This window comes from Ostrea edulis, chromosome 5 (assembly GCF_947568905.1).
Source record: "Ostrea edulis chromosome 5, xbOstEdul1.1, whole genome shotgun sequence".
NCBI classification, from domain to species: domain Eukaryota; kingdom Metazoa; phylum Mollusca; class Bivalvia; order Ostreida; family Ostreidae; genus Ostrea; species Ostrea edulis.
Genome location: NC_079168.1, coordinates 59023166 through 59041481, shown reverse-complemented (window position 1 = coordinate 59041481; position 18316 = coordinate 59023166). Strand labels below are relative to the sequence as shown.

The window sequence follows — 18316 nt, the reverse complement described above, 5'->3', positions numbered from 1 at the left end:
ATACATCTACATGCACACAATACATTTAAGGTAACTCCATCCTCATGTGACTTATCAATATTAATGGTTAAAAGTGGAAAAACTGTATTGATTTCCACTCAATATAGTTTAATATAATTAATAACCAAAGAAAATATATATGTTGCCACCTTTTTAAAGATGTCAGACATACAAAAACAGAAGTATACATCAACATCAGAAAATCACATATTTTCGTTAAACAGAATAATAAACATAGATAAAAACTTGTTGAAATGACAAAATTTAAATATCAACAGTTTTAAAAAACTGATTAATTCATAAATATGTATAGATTAATTGCTGATACTAGGTAAACCAATGTATAATAGACATCATGTAGAGGGAATTCCAGCATAGGAGTTATTGCCCTTGACAAAATTATTTTAATCATAAATAATTGATTATCTATGAAAAATGTAAACTTTTTAGTATTAATAGTTTACCAGATTTTTTATTATATCTAGTGAATAAAATTCCTCAAAAAGACATATTTCTATCATGCACAAAGTTTAATTTATTAAGATTTTTGCAAAAACCTATGACATCACATGAGGATCGATTAACTTGTACAATGCTGTAAGGATGTAATACATCTCAATTTAACATAGACACAACTATCTAGAAATCAACAAGTTTTATTCATCTCTCTCTCTCTCTCTCTCTCTCTCTCTCTCTCTCTCAAGTTTAGTCTTGACGCTCGATGTTAACAAACTTTTCTATTGCCACATATTACACTAGATAATTTTAATATGTAGACGTTTTGTTTGTTATAAGTTTTTGTAGTTTAATTATAGTTGTAGTTTTGGTTTCCTCACTTTTCTATGTAAATATTTTATCGTCCTGACAATTTGACAATTCACTGTTGTTCGTGTCGTTGATCATTTTTAGTGCTTTTTATATCCTTTATTATTTGACCTCGTATCTACTATTAGATCCGACACGTTGGATGTTGAGTGTTGTTGGATTTTAGTGCTTTATACCCAAGGTACGACTAGAACAGAGTACGAGCTGGCCTGACCAGTGCGTTCCCTCGCTAACCTTACGAAAATAGCCGAGTGTCAACGATTATAAAGTCGCTTCCTTAGAAACAAACAAACGGCAATGGCGGGTTGAGCTCGTCAAGATGAATAAATGATGAACTAGAGGACATCAGCACGCACATCCCGATAGCAAGATTTCGTGACAGCATCTTGTAATACAACAGGTACTTCATTATGAATGAAACGTAATGATTGAGTTGTCGGAATATTAATTCTATCGACATACCACACAAATTATTCAGGAGATTGCATGGGAAACCGCAATCACTCATAAATCAGGTGGTGTTAACCTGATCTACCGTTAGAGCATATTTATTTCAGTTTATGATAATTGATTGCATATTTAAGAAAGTTCTAGAGTCTGACGTGTAGATTTATGAAGGATTACAAATTTGCAGTTCCATATATCGAATTGTAATGATTATTTGCAGGCCTTCCATCGTATGCAGTTTGGATATTGGTTGCAATTAAATATTTACAATGGCATGACAAGCACAAGCAAGTATTAAACATCATCGTTATTGAAGAACATAAAGAAGTTCTAAAAAAAAAAAAAAAAAAAAAACTCCCATAGAATTATTCAGCCAGTGAAAACACAAAAGCATCAAAATGCCTGTTGCTGAAACAAGATTAGAGACACTTCAAGTGTGCAAACTTTTACAATGTGTTCGGGAAAAGGATATGGGTCAGATAGAAAAACTTACAAACCATGGAGTGCCACATTTGATTAATTACAATGATGCCAATGAAGGTTTCACGGCCTTAGGAGTGGCAGCTGCCGCTAATGATGATGAGATGATAAAATTTCTAATTGGTCTCGGAGCCCATCCCGATGCTGTGGATTTAAAGGGCAGATCCCCCTCCATGAGGGCAGCAGAGTATGGCCATGTGCAATGTTTGGAAAAGTTAGTGGAGGCTGGTGCTAAAATGGACATCAAAGATTTGGAAGGAAAAGGTATGGTATTGGATATGCATATGTAGTATCATTCATGATGAAAAATTTAAGCATTGCGTATAGAATTTTAGAAATGCACTTCATCATAGAATGATATTCATGTCAGAGTTAATTTCTAGATGTGAATATTGGACTCAGGGTTTTGAAATATCCCCTTAACTAATAATCTGCTATTCATGACATATTATCACTCTAGAACACAAATCAATATAAATTGTTGGTTCAGGAGTAATCCTAATAGTTCTAATTTGTACCTTATTATCACCCAGGTATCTTATTCTATTGCATCTCCCCAACTGAGCGACATGCCAAATGTCTTGAGATAGCTGTGGAGAACGGAGCCGACCCCAACAACATATCTGCAGAGGGAATTCCTGTGCTCCTTTATGCTTGTGACACAGCCACAGACAATGAGGAAGCCTGCATCCAACTCCTACAAAAGGGAGCTAACCCAAATGGAAAGCAAGAGGTAAATCATTTCATTTTTCCTTCATGAAGCATTTATGAAGATTATAAGACTCTCTTATGAGTAGCCATGAAATATAAGGTGATTCCACCCGAGGGTTGCAAAAAATCTGTGAAACCCGAGGCTTGCAAAAAATCTGTGAAACCCGAGGCTTTGCCGAGGGTTTTACCGCTTTTTTGCAACCCTGAGGGTGGAATCACCTTAATATTTCATGGCAACTCATAAGAGAGTATTTTTCTCTCATATTTCTAGAGTTTTCCGTTTTCCTTGTGCCTAGCGACGGCATTTTGAGAATTTTCCAATTAATTAATTTTTCGCTGTACATTAAGAATAACACCAGAATCGAATTCTACGACCTTCATTTTGGCAACTATGTTGCCGACAAAAAATCGGCCGACGAGTGTATAAGTGAATTGTATTAGAGTTATTCCTCTTTGAATAAATCAATAATCAGGGTGATGCATGACGTAACTCGACAGTCATCAGCGTGAAACATTTTGACAGACCTAATCAGAATATGAATCCACAACTGCACGTTTTTTCTTAGACGAGCATTAATATTGATATTACATGTAATTGAGCAGTTATTTAATGACGAGTATGTGAAGAGAGATTCCAAGTCATAGGTGTAGCTTGGGTTCGAATATTACCGAGGCAGGGGGTCTGGGGGGCTGTGCCCCCCAGAAGCTATCAACATTTTAACAACGTAAAAGGTGTTTTTTTTACCGAGGCAGCTGCCTCGGTTGCCTCAATGGAAGCTACGCCACTGCAAGTGGTTTTTGTTGGTGAATATGGGCATGGTTAGACTTTCGTTTTTCACGCGTGCAAGGACTCGAGTCTCATGGACATTGAAGGCACTTATTTCACCTGAGACACAGACAGTAGACGTTGACAGAGTGAATGTGGAGGTAGGCCTAGAAGTAATAGACCATGTGGGCTGGGTTTCTGTGAACTGGCATAATGCACCGGATGGCATAGGTGTATGAGGAATTTGTGACTGTTGTTGAGTGTGCAGTAATTGTTCAAGGAATGTGTATTTTTGTGTCCGGTCACATACACCTGGAGATTATCAGGGACATTACAATCTGTCATTTTTTGTACAAGAGCTTTGCAGACGCTAGTGTTCGTCAATCGAGGCGAGGTATGTTGCAAGCTAGTTGTGTATTGATTATGACGTCATGCGATATGTAAGATAAACGTCACGTGATATGAAAGATAGAAATATCTTACATACCTTTCTTTCATAGAATATCTGTATCTTACATACGTAGATATGAGAGAAATTATTATCCTTCAAAGTGATACAGACAATCTTATTGGTCGAGAGTATATCGCATGAAAATTTATGATGTCTCCCTCAAGTGCAGGATAATGATGTGACAACTGTGTTGTCTCCCTTTAGATGACAATAAAATGGTGCAAGCGAGATAATTCTGATATATATGAACATGCAATTTAAATACTGCATTTCCTTAAATGCAGATTCTTCAAGAAGATAAAACTATTATTAACTGCAGTGTTCAAAATTAACCATAGACCAATAGACCGAGTCTATGTCAGATGACACTGGTCTATGCCAATTGTAATTGAGAGACCAAATTGTCTATGCCAATTTTTTAGATTTAAAGCAATAAAGTTATCCCAAAGAACCCCCACATGGTCAATCGACGTCTGATAAATGTTATGAGGAAAGGAGGATATTGTTATGGAAATGGAAAGAAAATATGCTTTCTAAGTACATTAGAAGTAAATGACAATGTTTTTTTGTGATATTTTTTTTCAATGTTGCGGTCTATGCCAATTTGATGAGGTCTATGTCATCTTGTTTTGGCACAGACTCGTGGTCTATACCAAGTTTGAAACCAATTTCCAACACTGTACCTATTTAGTAAGGAGACATTAAAAATTATCAGGTCTGAGTAAGGTTGTCACCTGAGGACACTCAACTTGTGATGTCTCATTACTAAACAGTCCATTATTGTATTGTAAATTGCTTTAAAATTTTGAACTTTGAATTTTTGTTTCAAATTTCTTTGACAGAAAACGGGTAAAACCTGTCTAATGGCAGCTGCAGCTAGTGGGAGTGTTAAGGTTGTTCGTGCCATCTTGGAGCGTGGAGCAGATGTGAATGCACTAGATATAAAGCATAACCATGCTGCTCATTATGCTGCTATTGGAGGCAGTCTAGCAGTTGTGGCATGCATGTCTGGACATGGTGCTATGTTTGATCAGACAAACTCAGAGGGAAATACTCCCATACATAATGCTGCTATGAACGGACATGGAATGGTCTGCAAATTTCTGGCACAAAGGGGTAATTAAAGAATTCAAAAATTGTACACTTCCCATGCAATTAAATCCTAGAAAAAAATGTACAACAAGAAATTATTTTTTCACCTTGCATATAACATCTATATGCTTTTTCAGGTTGTAACCCTAAACCAAAAAATAATGAAGGAGAGACTGCAAGGAGTCTGGCAAAAGATAGGGATCACAAAGAGGCCACAAAAGAATGTAGGAAAGCGGAGAAAGGGTTTGGTAAAGTTGGGAAGAACAATGAGCCCTGGGCCATAGTCCTGTATGACTGGGTGTTTGAGAGGTCGGAAAAGATTCTCAACATGATGATGAAGTATGATCCAGATGAAAAGGGGACTGTAACAAAGGACAACTTTGCTGACAGTCTGACAGGGATGGGCGCACCAGCGGAAGAGGAGGATATGAAGAAAGTTCTCTTAGCCCATGATAAAAACCGTGATGGCAATGTTGACTTTAATGAATTTGTTGGTGGCAAGAAATATGTGAATAAAAACTACTTAATGAGTGCCTTTGAGGGCAAAAAGAAAAAGAAGGGCAAAAAAGGAAAAGGAGGTAAAAAGAAGGGTAAATTTAAGCTTGTTATGCCAATATGTACCCAGGATGAGGGACCGAGGACCTATGGAGGAGCACCACCTGAGATGTTCATCGAGAGACACATTCACTTCACAGACACGAACCGCTTTGACAGAGACAGGCCTCCAGCTCATCCACTACAGGATGACTCTGCATGGTATTTAAACCACCCTGATAGGATGTACATGAACATAGCTGATGCTGCTAAAAATGGTGACTACGAGTCCTTAAAGAATGCGTTCCAAAGAGGTACTACAGCAGACACCAGAGACAAGTACTACAAAACTCCTCTGATGGTGGCCTGTTCCACTGGCAAGATAGACATGGTCAAATTCCTAGTGGATAATGGGTAAGTGATTTTTTATATTAGATAATGAAATAATGTGTTTATTGAACCACAGAGAATGGAGATTGTTGATATACCCTTGAAAATTTGGGTTCAAGAACTTTTCAACTCGTTATTCACCATTGTCTTAGAAATCAATGTTGGGATTTACAGAGCAATGGTCAATGCCAGAGACAACTTTAAGTGGACACCATTACACCATGCATGTCATGCTGGTCAGCTGGATGTTGTTGAGTATCTGATTGATCATGGAGCTGAAATTGACGCCACCACGATGAATGGTGGTACACCACTCACTAGAGCTATAGAGAGCTCTCGAGATAGTGTGGTGGACTATCTCATTGGTAAAGGCTGTAGAGTACAGACAGAAAATGTGAAGGGTAAGCATTACTTTTCCAAGCTGAAAGTCATTGCGTAGAAAAGTAGGAAGGCTTGAAATGTGAATCAATAAATGTACAGACAATTTGGGATTGGTGCATATTGTGGAATCATTTAAAGGACACATCGCATGTTTTTAAACTTTTTAATTTTTTCAGCAAAATTAATTCATTTCATGCCTAAAACTACTTTACATGTGTTTTAAAGGAAACAGTTTGCGTAGTTTTCGAGTTTGAAAGCGATGAAATTCAAATCTTGCGATATGCATATTTTCTTCGATATTTTACGCGCCATTATCTGTGACGTCATATGCGACCTCGAGCGAGAAGATTTGAAAACAGTTGTTAGCCATTTCATTAACAGATTAGATTTAATTGACAAACAAACAATTATCACATTAACGGCTTGTAAATAACACTGCATTAGGGTGTTTTGTGCCGTTTAAGGGTGTACTTGCTGTCAGTAGAGAGGCTTTGGACTGTGTTTTTTTCAATTTTCGAAGGAAGGTATGAGGGACAAGACGTGAATATTTTTTGTCGGCACAACGACTTTGCCATAAAAAACCCAATAGAATTTGTCCCTGTACTTTTTTTAAACAAGCACTTGGACAAAGACGTAGATAAACTGCGAGAAAATGGTTCTATCGAAGCTACCCACTGTTACATATAGGCCTACGGCTTATGCTTTCCGTTCTGCTCTCAAATTCAATACACACTCGCACCAACTGACCTTCACCTTGTAACACCATATAGGCAGAACTTCGCTAGCAGTGTCTACCAACTGGTAGTTTTAAAAAAGAAATTTGAAGATAAAAGATAATTGAACTTTCAATTATAAATAATAAAATATGATATTTCCCAACTTTGAATTGAATTATAATGCTTTCATTTTTTTTAAGGAACACGTACGTGTTTACAACAACGTACAGCACGCCGCGCTCCCACTTCCTAAGTAACAACGTGTAGATAACAAAAAAATTATGATTAATAAAATTGCTTGAATAAAATAATCTAAAAGTATTGGGATTTTCACCATAAGTTTGATAATTTTTATTATTATTTTTTCTCTCGAAATGCACCCGTGACAGTAGGCCTAGTTGTCAATGATACATAATCGTATCATAATTTAGATCTAACTTCTCCAAAATAAATTTAATAATAATTACACTGTTTATTTTCAAAAAGCAACAACGCTAATTACAGTTCTTTACAGAAATGACATTACCATATTGTGTTTAGACAGTGATCCCATGTAAACATTATTTACTCGCAGATTTCATACTCGCTTTCCTCGCTACATTTGGGCCGCTATTTGTATGCACTGGTGGCTTAAAGATATAAGACTCGGGAAATTGGTTAACATCGAAATAAATGTTATCCATGGTAAATTTATTAGGCCCCTAAAACCCGAGTTTTTAAAAATATCTAACACTACTTTTACAACAAGTTGATCGACGAAGGTCGCATATGACGTCACTGTACCACGTGACTACCTATCTAATTAACTAGGCTTTTTGAAATCGGGGCTTAGATTCAAGTCCGTATTGTGGCTAATTATCGCAATACTTCAGCGAACGAACTATTACAATTAATTTCTATAAGCATAAGGAAGACAAAATGCATATAATTTTGTATACTTTGAAAACACGATATGTGTCCTTTAAACTGGGCCACTTAAGGACTTTTTGTTGATTGCCAGGATTTTAAAGTTTGTTGGGTTGTGATTTTTGCACAATGAAATATTATGTAACAAATTTTGTATTTCGTAGGAAATTTTAAATTTGTGGGATAGGCAAATTAAAGCCATAAAATTCACAAAACTTGAAACCCCTAATCGAAAGTTACTGTTGTAGCAATATTTTTCTTTTGTATTGTACAATAGAATTTGTAATAAACATTTCAGGACATAACCCAATGGATTATGCCATAGCCTGGGCTGATCCCAGAGTCATAGATGTAGTGCAGATAAAATGGGAGAGTCTGCCAGCTATGGGGGATAAGAAAGGAGGTAAAGGAAAGAAGGGTGGCAAAGGAGGAGGTGGTAAGACCACCCGTCCCTCCTCAGGTCCAGCCCTGGATGCAAAAGAAAATGTTGCTGTAAGTATCATTGGTGTTTTGATATTATGAGACATATTAAATTTTGCTTTCTTACTGCAAAATATGTAAAATCAGGGGAGAAAAAATTGATTTGTAGAATTAAAGTGGATAAATTCAGAGGTACTGGTAATTGCATGTTTGGCAGTGGGTGTAAATTTTTCTTAACATAACTGCATATATGTATATTGTTTATTACTAGAATGGATTGAATTTTAATGGCTCTTTGACAAAAAATTTGGTGTTACATGAAAATTTGCAGTGATTTTGATTTGCTTGTTATGGAATTGTTTTCCTCTGTATAACACAGGTACCCTCAAGGCAGAGTTCTAATTTGGTTTAGTGTTGCTCTTGCTCATTGTGTAAGCATTTTCTTAACATTTTGGAATTGCTGTGATAATAGAACAAAACCTCAAGATATCCATAATCATTGATCATCAATTTTCTTAATGCAATATGATGTAAAATATATGTATAAATACAATGTGTATATATTGATGTGCATTAAGGAGGTTTTTTGATTTTGCTTTTTATATCTTTTTATACCTACTGATAATCAATTTGGCAAAACTGTTTGTTCAAAGGGCATGGATAGTAACAGGCCAATTACAGCTTTTGTTTTGGGTTCATATAAACTAGTAAATATATTGGCATTACTTGACACAGTTAACAATTTTATAAATCAATGCATCTCTTTATGCCCCTTGGTATATCAGTCAGTTGAATAAGTGTTGTCTGTTCAATATCTAAGAACCTGGCCTTTGCTTGACAGACATTAAACTTGTAACACCTGCTTCCCCTCAAGAGTAGATCACCCCTATTAGTTTTTAGGTCATTAGGTCAAAGGTCAATTTACTTTAGGCATAGGAAGATATTGACAGCTCAGTATTTTGAAGACCCTTTGCTTGACAGACATCAAACTTGGTGCACTTGTTTTACCTAAGGAGTAGATGACCCCTCTTGATTTTAAGTTCACAAGGTCAAAGATCAAACTACTCTGGACATAGGAAGATATTGTCTGCTCAATATCTTGAGAACCTTTTGCTTGACAGACATCACAAACTTGGTACACTGGTATATCCTAGGAGTAGATGACACTTATTAATTTTGAAGTCACAAGGTCAAGGGTCGAACCACTCTGGTTATAAGAAAATACTGTCTGCTCAGTATCTTGTGAACCCTTTCAGTTGCATGACAGACATTAAACTTGGTACACTGGTACCCCTTAAAGAGTACATGACCCCCATTGGTCAAAATGTCTTATGGTATTTGGACTCCTTTTCATTTTGAATCAGACAAGGTCATAAATCAATTCACTTTGGGTATAAAAAGATACTGCTTATTATCATTAGAACCTTTTGCCTGATAGAGATCAAACATTGTATTGTGGTTGCCCCTGACTAGTAGATAATTCATATTTTTCAGTCACAGACATTCTAAATTTAAAATTTATCCTTTTGAAAATTGCAACAGGGGGGGGGGGGGGTTGCATATATGTATCTAAAACATTTCTTGTTTTTTGTTATAATGAACAGTTTTGCCTAAGCTTGGGTAATGTGCTGCCTATCAAAACACTCTCATGGGTACCTGTGGCAAATAGACACCTGATTTTGCTAATCAATAGAAGCCACTTTTAACCATGTGTATTTCCTTGTAGTTTGAACACTAGTGCTTGGCTATCTCATAATCTTTAAATATTCTAGTTAATTCTGAATACCAGTAATGACCTCTGAATATTGAATTTTAATTGATTTGGAGTGAACTGAATTTCAAAATTTTCCTATGAGCATTGGAGAATATTAAATCTCCCCCATCAATTTTATGCAACTAATAATTCAAATTTTTATATAGAAATGTTTCTTAGGGTTGTCTTAATGTGTATTGTAGCACCATTCTCACTCTGGCCCATTGGGATTTGGGGAGTTTGATGATCAGCCTCCTCGGCAAAGGAAAGGCTCCATTCTCCGGGCAGCCTCAGCCTTAGCAGGGGGCATGGATGAGCAGGAAGATATCACATACACTCCTTTAATCCCGTGGACCAAACAGCCGAACAGTAAAGAGCTCATTGAGCAGCGACAAATTAACAGAGATAGATATGGCTGGGAGGTAGACTTTGTAGACTTTGAAATGCCTTTCAATAAAAACATAAGTAAAAAGTGTGAAGAAATGGGCGATGATGATTAATAACATATTTCTATAGAAATGTTTGTTATGTTATTCACTCACAGTTTTGCCTTGACAACATTCTGCTGATTTGTTACTGTGCATTATTTACATGTATTTCCTTTTTCATATTTACATGGACCTCTGTTTGATTTAGAACATATCTGATATATGTTTTTGTATTATGCCTATTGCATGCAAAGTTAAGATTCTTACTTTGAACACTGTTTTGTGACAGTAAGTGCCAATATATTTTGTGATACATGATCTTTCATTTTATTGAGTTTTACTAAGTTGATGTGCCTTCATATTGGAATATTTGAAACATTTAACCTGAGCATCTGTGAAAGCTTTGGTTGATTTGAAACTTGCATTTTATATCATTCAGACAATGAATCATTTTCACAAGAAATCTTACAATTAAGGTACAAATTTTAAAACACTGTAATTCCTTTACAATTCTTCACTTGTATATTTCTTAATGAGCAATACTTAAGTGCACAGGAGAAAAACTGGCATTCTTACTCAGGGTGTAGTTGCACTCAGTTGAGTATAAGACAGAGAAAAAATTTCTATCTTAGTCGTAAGATTGTTTTTGAAAATGGGTCTTCAATGTATTGCTTGTCAGGTTGAAAGAAACTGAAAGTTTCATGTTTAATAAAAATCAATTATTATGTGTTTACAGAGGTCTATTTTTGTTTATATCATAATTCAATGATATTGTCCTTTTATGTTACTTATAATTAAGGAATAGATGTATACATTGTCTGTATTATGAGGGTATAAAACTACTGACAGTAATGTGGTAGTTATAGGATTTATTAATATAAATGTTTATGCAGAAATTACCTCAATGCTTCCATTGTTTTTGTATTCCCATAATGCAATCAACTTAAACATTTATTTCTTATGTTCATATTTTGTTAGTTGTTGCTTTTTATGAATATAGAGGATTATATGTCAATCTGAAATGTCAGTGCTTTTACCAATAAACAAAATACATTGCAATAGCATTGGTTTACTTATGACAAAACATTAGTAACTGTGACATAAATATTGTATGTAAGAGAATGCATCACTTTTTTTTATAAAGCAAAATACTACTGAAACTGTTGTGTACTTGTTAACACATTAAAAAATGCCATGTCATCAAATAAAGATTTGTCACTTTAAATGTTTTACTCGAGACTCTGATATAAAGCAGGAAAAAGGTAGTTAATATTTAACACGATAGACTTTTTACATGGCTTGCTTACCTAAATATAATGGAAAGAACACCGAATTAAAAAAATTCCAGAGTTTAGTGTTGTGTGAATAACACAAAAGTGCGCACTGCAAGTACTTGTGTTGATATTTTTAAGCTCACCTGTACTGAAAGCTCAAGTGAGCTTATTCTGATCACCTTTTGTCTCTCCATACACTTTTCATCTTCTCCTCCAGAACCATTGGGCCAATTTCAATCAAACTTAGTACAAATAATCCTTGAGTGAAGGGGATTCAAGGTTGTTCAAATGAAGTGCCATGCCCCCTTCAAAGGGAGTTTGATTCCCTATTGTGGCCCCGTCCTACCTCACGGGGTCATGATTTTAACAAATTTGAATCTGCACTATGTCAGGAAGCTTTCATATAAATTTCAGCTCTTCTGGCCCAGTGGTTTTCGAGAAGATTATTAAATGACCCCACCCTATTTTTGCTATTATCTCCCCTTTGAAGGGGGCATGGCCCTTCATTTGAACAAACTTGAAAGCCCTTTACCCAAGGATGCTTTTTGCCAAGTTTTGTTGATATTGGCCTAGTGGTTCTGGAGAAGTCGAAAATGTAAAAAGTTTACAGACGGGAAGAAGGACAACAGCCAATCAGTAAAGCTCACTTGAGCTTTCAGCTCAGGTGAGCTAAAAAGTCTTCAACTTGTTTTTATCTAAGCATGTAAATTGAAAAGCCATGTTTCATGAGAAACAATGCATATTTTGACTGAAGTTTTTAAGTGTCAAATGCAAAACAAAGTTTGTTGCATTTCAACTTATTCATCTCTACTTTACAAATATTTGATATGGCACCTTCCTGAATGACTTTCTAATGAGGGTTGCAGTGTGATATCAGCTAATGAAAACACTGACATATTTGTATATTAAAGAATTTATTGATTTGAATACATCAGATTTAGACTATTAATATTTTGTATCTACATTACTTTAATATACAAGTACTACAAAATACATTTATCACAATGGCTTTGAAAGACTACATGATACATGAGCAAAATAAATAAAAATACTCATAAAATCAAATTTTTTGGATGGAATCAAATGATAAAAGGATAAAGCCATGAAATCAAACATTATGTAAAATAAATCACCAGTAGAGAATTATGCATCACTTATCTTGCTTTAATCAAATTATCTTCAGTGTAAAGATGCACTCAGGACATCAGCTTTTGTTAGAGAAATTCAGGAACGGACACATGTAAAGAAAATAAACTTCAAAACATCATGTTCAATGGGATATTTCAAAAGTATTGTCTTTTTTATTAAAGAAAAAAATAGAATGTAAAATAATCAATCAAACTAACAAAAATATTATTTCAAAAATACAAAGTCCAATACTGGAAATGTCATGTGATCGAACTTCATTGTAATTTTTTTCAGCAGATAAGAGAAAAGTCATTGTATAATACTGGACATAATTATGGTGGTGGTCTAAAATAAGTATCACATTCTACCAACACCCCCCTTCCCCCAAGCATGAGTTGGTTAAACAAGCAACATCATGGAATAATTGATATCATTTACACTCAGCATCCCTAGTATCAGTGTTCGGGTTACAGTCATTAGCATATAAAATATTTACATAGCACTAAATCTTATTTCACATGGTATTTGATTGGATACCAGATGGAATGTTGGAATGCATATGAAATAATTTTACTAGCACTACAATAGCTTAAAAAGTTTGGCAAAGAGATCATATTGTTACTACCATGTCTTCTAAAAACTGAAAAGTAGATGTAAAAAATTATGGACATCTAGCTAAGACCCCATTCCCTGAATATGCAGGAGTTTATATAAATTTAGCAAAGTTTTTAATGGCAGTTTAGGGATGGAAATCTGTACTGAAAGTTGCTACATGCACATATACACACATATAACACAAGTATTAGATATATGCCTTATATTTCAAATTGTTTGGCACAATTAATATGATTGAATCATTCTTGACATGCAAGATAAATTTCCACTGTCATAATATTACAGATATGAGATATTTTTGTTTATAAATTCTGAGTTTTCATTTACCCTGTATATAAAGAAATAGAACAAGAGGCCTATAGGCCACATCGCTCACCAACAATTTATCACCTTGGCCCATATTTAAAGATTTTCCCAATATATCCTTGAGTCATGTAAAATTTTGATCCCCTATTGTGGCCCCACCCTTCCCTCAGGGGCATAATTTTAAGAAACTTGAATCTGCACTATGTTTTAAATGATTTTCCCTATATCTTTATGTGTAAAACTTTGATCCCTTATTGTGGCCCCACCCTACCCTTGGGGCCATGATTTTAAAAACTTGAATCTGCACTATGTCAGGAAATTTTCATAAAAATGTAAACATTTCTGACCCAGTGGTTCTTGAGAAGAAGATTTTTATATGACCCCACCCTATTTTTGACCATCACCCACTTTTTGCCAAGTTTGGTTGAAATTAGCCCAGTGATACTGGAGAAGAAGTAAAAAATGTAAAAAGTTTACAGATGGATAGACAGACAATGGACAACAGGTGATCAGAAAAGCTTACTTGAGCTTTCACCTCAGGTGAGCTAAAACTCTTTTAGACTAACCTAGAAGGAATGTAACAAGCTAGGAATTGACATCATATTGTAAGATATAATATTTGTGTATATATGTCATCATTGGAAACAAGTAAACAATTAATCATTTGAATAAATATGAACTTATCATAATCATCTCTGTACATGTGTAATTCATCAAGAAATGTTTTGACATTTCTGCAAAATGAACTAAAAAATAAATTGCTATAAGGAAATGAATTTCAGTATACATATATATATCCCCAAGATCAACAAAACAAATATTCAGTTTCAATGTATCTAAACACATCTATTGTACTTTTAACATACCTGTAATTTACATAAAGTAAATCTAAGCAATCATTTTGTCATATGTTTAAAATGCTGTCACAAAAATATATATGATTATTGATCAACAAAAACCCACTGCTTCCCAAAACACATGGAAATAAAATATTAATGAAATTCAAATAAGACTTGTCCATTGCTAAATAGATAACTGGCTTGTACATCATTGATACAATGAACATTCCACAGTGTTCTTGAATTCCTTAGGAAAAGGCTTAATACAGTTCAAAGCTTTCAGTTTGTAAAGCCACCTTTAATAAAATCTACACAAGGAACTGTTGTCAGAATCCTGCACCCCGCCTGTCCAGTGAAGGTAGTTGGTAACTCCCAAATATATTCTTGTTAGTTTTGTTTGCAGGCTGTAATTACAAAAATAACCATTGAATAACAAATATTTGAGGAATCTTTGATATACATGAAATATTATGCTGCTAATCTTAGAAGACACTAGAATGAACCACTTTAGTAAAACACAGGACTCGATCCAGAAGAGGTTGTCATTCCACGTCCTCGGTTTTCTTAATGATCATATCTAGGAGACATTCTACCATGCATTAGAATATGAAAACCACACGAGGTAATTATGTCAATCATATTCTTGCTTTTAATGTTGCTCTTAAGAGGAGTTAAAGCCATTTTCAGAGGCCTAAGTCTAACTAACCCCATAGATAATGTACAGTGAAATCCAAGATTTCTTCATATAAAACAGGAGGCCCATGGGCCACAATGCTCATATAAGTCACCATGGTCCTGCAGTTCTTCAAGATTATTTTTCCTACACTTATATGTATGATGTAAAACTTATGATGTAAAAATTTGATCCCTCATTTTAGCCTCACTCTAATCCCAGGGTTCATAATTTGAGAAAAACAACAAACAGACAAGAATGCTACACGTAGCCATGTCCCCTACCGCCGCCAAAAAAGTTGAAGCACAAAAGTCCCATAACTCCTGTACTAAAATTTGTCGAATCAAAATGACGGCACAATATGATCAACTACATATGGTGACTAACAATCCTACAAAATTTGAACAAAATCCGTTGAGTGGTTTAGAAGAAGTTGCGTCCACAAAGTGTTTCTATCGTGTAGCATGTACAAATTCAACAAAGTTCCATAACTCCTGTAAAATTTATCGAATCAAAATGACGGCGCAATATGATCAACTACATATGGTGACTAACAATCCTACAAAATTTGAATGAAATCCGGTGAGCAGTTTCGGAGGAGTTGCGTCCACAAAGTGCTTTTTTAATGTACCATGAACAAATTCAACAAAGTTCCATAACTCCTGTAAAAATTGTCGAATCAAAATGGTGGCATAATATGATCAACTACACATGGTGACTAACAATCCTACAAAATATGAACAAAATCCATTGAGCGGTTTCTGAGGAGTTGCGTCCATAAAGTGAAGCGGGACGGACACCGGTATTTCTATGTCCCCTTCCGAGTTGCGGTGGGGGACAAAAAGAGAAACTACTTGAACCCACACAACTTGGAAATGTTTACATATTTAGTATGATTTTGTGTAGGCCTGCTACCCTTGAAAACATTTTTACAACTTTCCTACAAAAATTTTCATGTAAAACTCTGAATCCATCCTTATTTTTGCCCCACCCTACCCAAGTGGTCATGATTTAATCAAATATGAATCTGTATATTGATATGACTAATCAAGGGCATTGGTTTGAAGAAACTTGAATCTGCACTATCTGAGGATGCGTGCATATTGATGACTACTACTATCCCTGCTGCTCTTGAGAATAAGATTTTAAAGATTTTCTCCTATTTATTCTGAAGTTAAAATTTGATCCCCTACTGAAGCCCCATGACTTGAATAAACCTGAACCTGCATTACCTGAGGATGTTTGTATATCAATATGAGTAATCACAGTCCTGCTACTCTTGCAGAGAATTTGATCACCTATTGTGGCCCCACCATACCCAAGGGGTATTGATTTAAACTAATTTGAATATGCTTTACCATAAGATGCTTGCCTGTTAACATAGCTAATCATGAACTACCTGTTCACAGGAAAAATACTTTTGAAGACTTTTTTTCTTAATTATCTCCCCTTTGAAAAGGGTGTGACCCTTCATTTGAACAATTTTGAATTCCCTTTACCCAAGGATGCTTTGGCAAGTTTGGTTTAAATTGGGCCAAAGTGGTTCGAAAAAGAAAAAAAAAACATGTGAAAAGTTTACAGACAGATGGATGGACGACGAACAAGGTGATCAGAAAAGCTCACTTAAGGTGAGCTAATTACATCTGACATTATTATATATATATATATATATATATATATATATATATATATCTAATATACATAAGAACACAAGAAATGTGCAAGTAAATGTCAAAATTTCATATTCTTTATATTGCTCACTGGAGGAGTTGCAGCCCTTTCAACAGCAATTCCAAAGAGCCATCATTCACTCTCTACATCAAAGTTTGCATAGAAGCATTCATGCGATGTATCTACAAGTCTTAAAAAACCCAATATTTCATTCAAGATTATTTATGCAAATAATGTTATGCATATGTGGAGGTCTGTTGCTTGCCTTTCGGGGTTTGTAAGTACTGCTAAAATTTGTATTCTACTGCACCTAAATGTCGGTGTCTAGGTGGAGGTCGGTTGCTTAGTTACCTGTATTCTATTACACCTAGGCTGCGTTCAAGATCATAGCTGCTAAGCCTAGGGGCTAGGTATGGTGGCTGATTTATGCCATTTTACAATGTGTTGTCTTTTTGTTATTTTGAGGCGAAAAGTACAAAATGTAGCTGATATTATCATGTTGTCGTTTTTTCGTTACATCGGGACGAAGAATCGCTAAATATCGTTTTGTTGTCTTTTCGCCTCGAAATAACAAAAAGACGATAAATGTAAAATGACACAAATCAGCCACCATACCTAGCCCCTAGGCTAGCCGCTATGATCTTGAACGCAGCCCATGATGTTGGTGTCTAGGTGGAGGTCGGTTGTTTAGTTACCTGTATTCTATATCACCCAGATGTTGGTGTCTAGGTGGAGGTTGATAGCTTAGTTTCCAGGGGCTCGTTTTACAAAACAACTTACGACAGTTACAAGTCTTAAATTGTATCACACAGTTATTATTTTAAATGAAGGAATTAAAACATTTCCAAAACTTAATTTACAACAACATGTTTTCATTGTTTTACATTAAAGTGAATTAGCTTAGAATAAACGGAAGAATTCCAGTGTGTAAAGTTGGTCGTAAGTTCTTTTTTGAAATGCACCCCTGTATTCTATCACACCTAGATGTTGGTGTCTAGGTGGAGGTCGGTTGCTTAGTTACCTGTATTCTATCGTACCTAGATGTAGGTTTGTAGGTGGAGGTTGAAAGCTTACCTTTGGGGGTTTGTATGTACTGCTAAGACTTGGCAGCAGAGAAACTGTGGATGCTGACGGGTTGTGAGCATTATAATGACCTCCAAATGAACTTGTATGAAAGGACGGATTCATTGACACTTTGGGTAAACTGAGACCTGTGTGATTGTACTGGTGCTGACTTTCTGCTAAGACTTTGCGATGCCGACGCTGGAAGCAAAAAGAAGTAGATCTACATTTACCAATATAGCAACTTAGCAAGTTTTACTGCTCTTGAACATGTGAATCTTGACTGAACTAGTACGCCAGACTGAGTTTTTGATAAGTTTCAGAAGCCATAACTACATTTTAATACAGTGTTGTGCTTCATCTTACAACCATTCTAAAGCTTTACAAACATGTCAAACATATACACATCATCTGTGCTTTTCAATGTATGTGTTGTAAAAGAAAAAAC

The 18316-nt window shown here is 35.3% G+C and overlaps 2 protein-coding genes across 6 annotated transcripts in view; one reads left to right on the top strand and one right to left on the bottom strand.

Moving 5' to 3' along the window:
• Nucleotides 1-1036: 1036 nt before the first annotated feature.
• On the top strand, nucleotides 1037-11359 carry LOC125652233 (ankyrin repeat and EF-hand domain-containing protein 1-like). 3 transcript variants are annotated; one of them, XM_048881269.2, is made up of 9 exons: nucleotides 1037-1225; nucleotides 1493-2016; nucleotides 2286-2485; nucleotides 4523-4796; nucleotides 4910-5720; nucleotides 5871-6097; nucleotides 7998-8191; nucleotides 8289-8311; nucleotides 10076-10203. In XM_048881269.2, the coding sequence occupies exons 2-8, from the start codon at nucleotides 1671-1673 to the stop codon at nucleotides 8292-8294; spliced, it is 2058 nt and encodes a 685-aa protein (XP_048737226.1). In that variant the 5' UTR covers nucleotides 1037-1225; nucleotides 1493-1670; the 3' UTR covers nucleotides 8295-8311; nucleotides 10076-10203. The 3 variants fall into 3 exon arrangements, with proteins under 3 accessions (XP_048737226.1, XP_048737224.2, XP_048737225.1); XM_048881267.2 differs by lacking the exon at nucleotides 8289-8311 and having other exon boundaries at nucleotides 10076-11359; XM_048881268.2 differs by lacking the exons at nucleotides 8289-8311; nucleotides 10076-10203 and adding an exon at nucleotides 8499-8550.
• A 1112-nt stretch (nucleotides 11360-12471) lies between these two features.
• LOC125652234 (MAPK/MAK/MRK overlapping kinase-like) overlaps nucleotides 12472-18316 on the bottom strand; it is a 39087-nt gene continuing 33242 nt past the window's right edge. For all 3 annotated transcript variants that reach the window (XM_048881270.2, XM_048881271.2, XM_048881272.2), the window contains 2 exons: nucleotides 17881-18069; nucleotides 12472-14866 (listed from right to left, as the gene is read on the bottom strand). In XM_048881270.2, coding sequence (XP_048737227.1) covers nucleotides 14789-14866; nucleotides 17881-18069 — 267 coding nt within the window. In that variant the 3' untranslated portion in view covers nucleotides 12472-14788. The remainder of the gene's footprint in view (nucleotides 14867-17880; nucleotides 18070-18316) is intronic.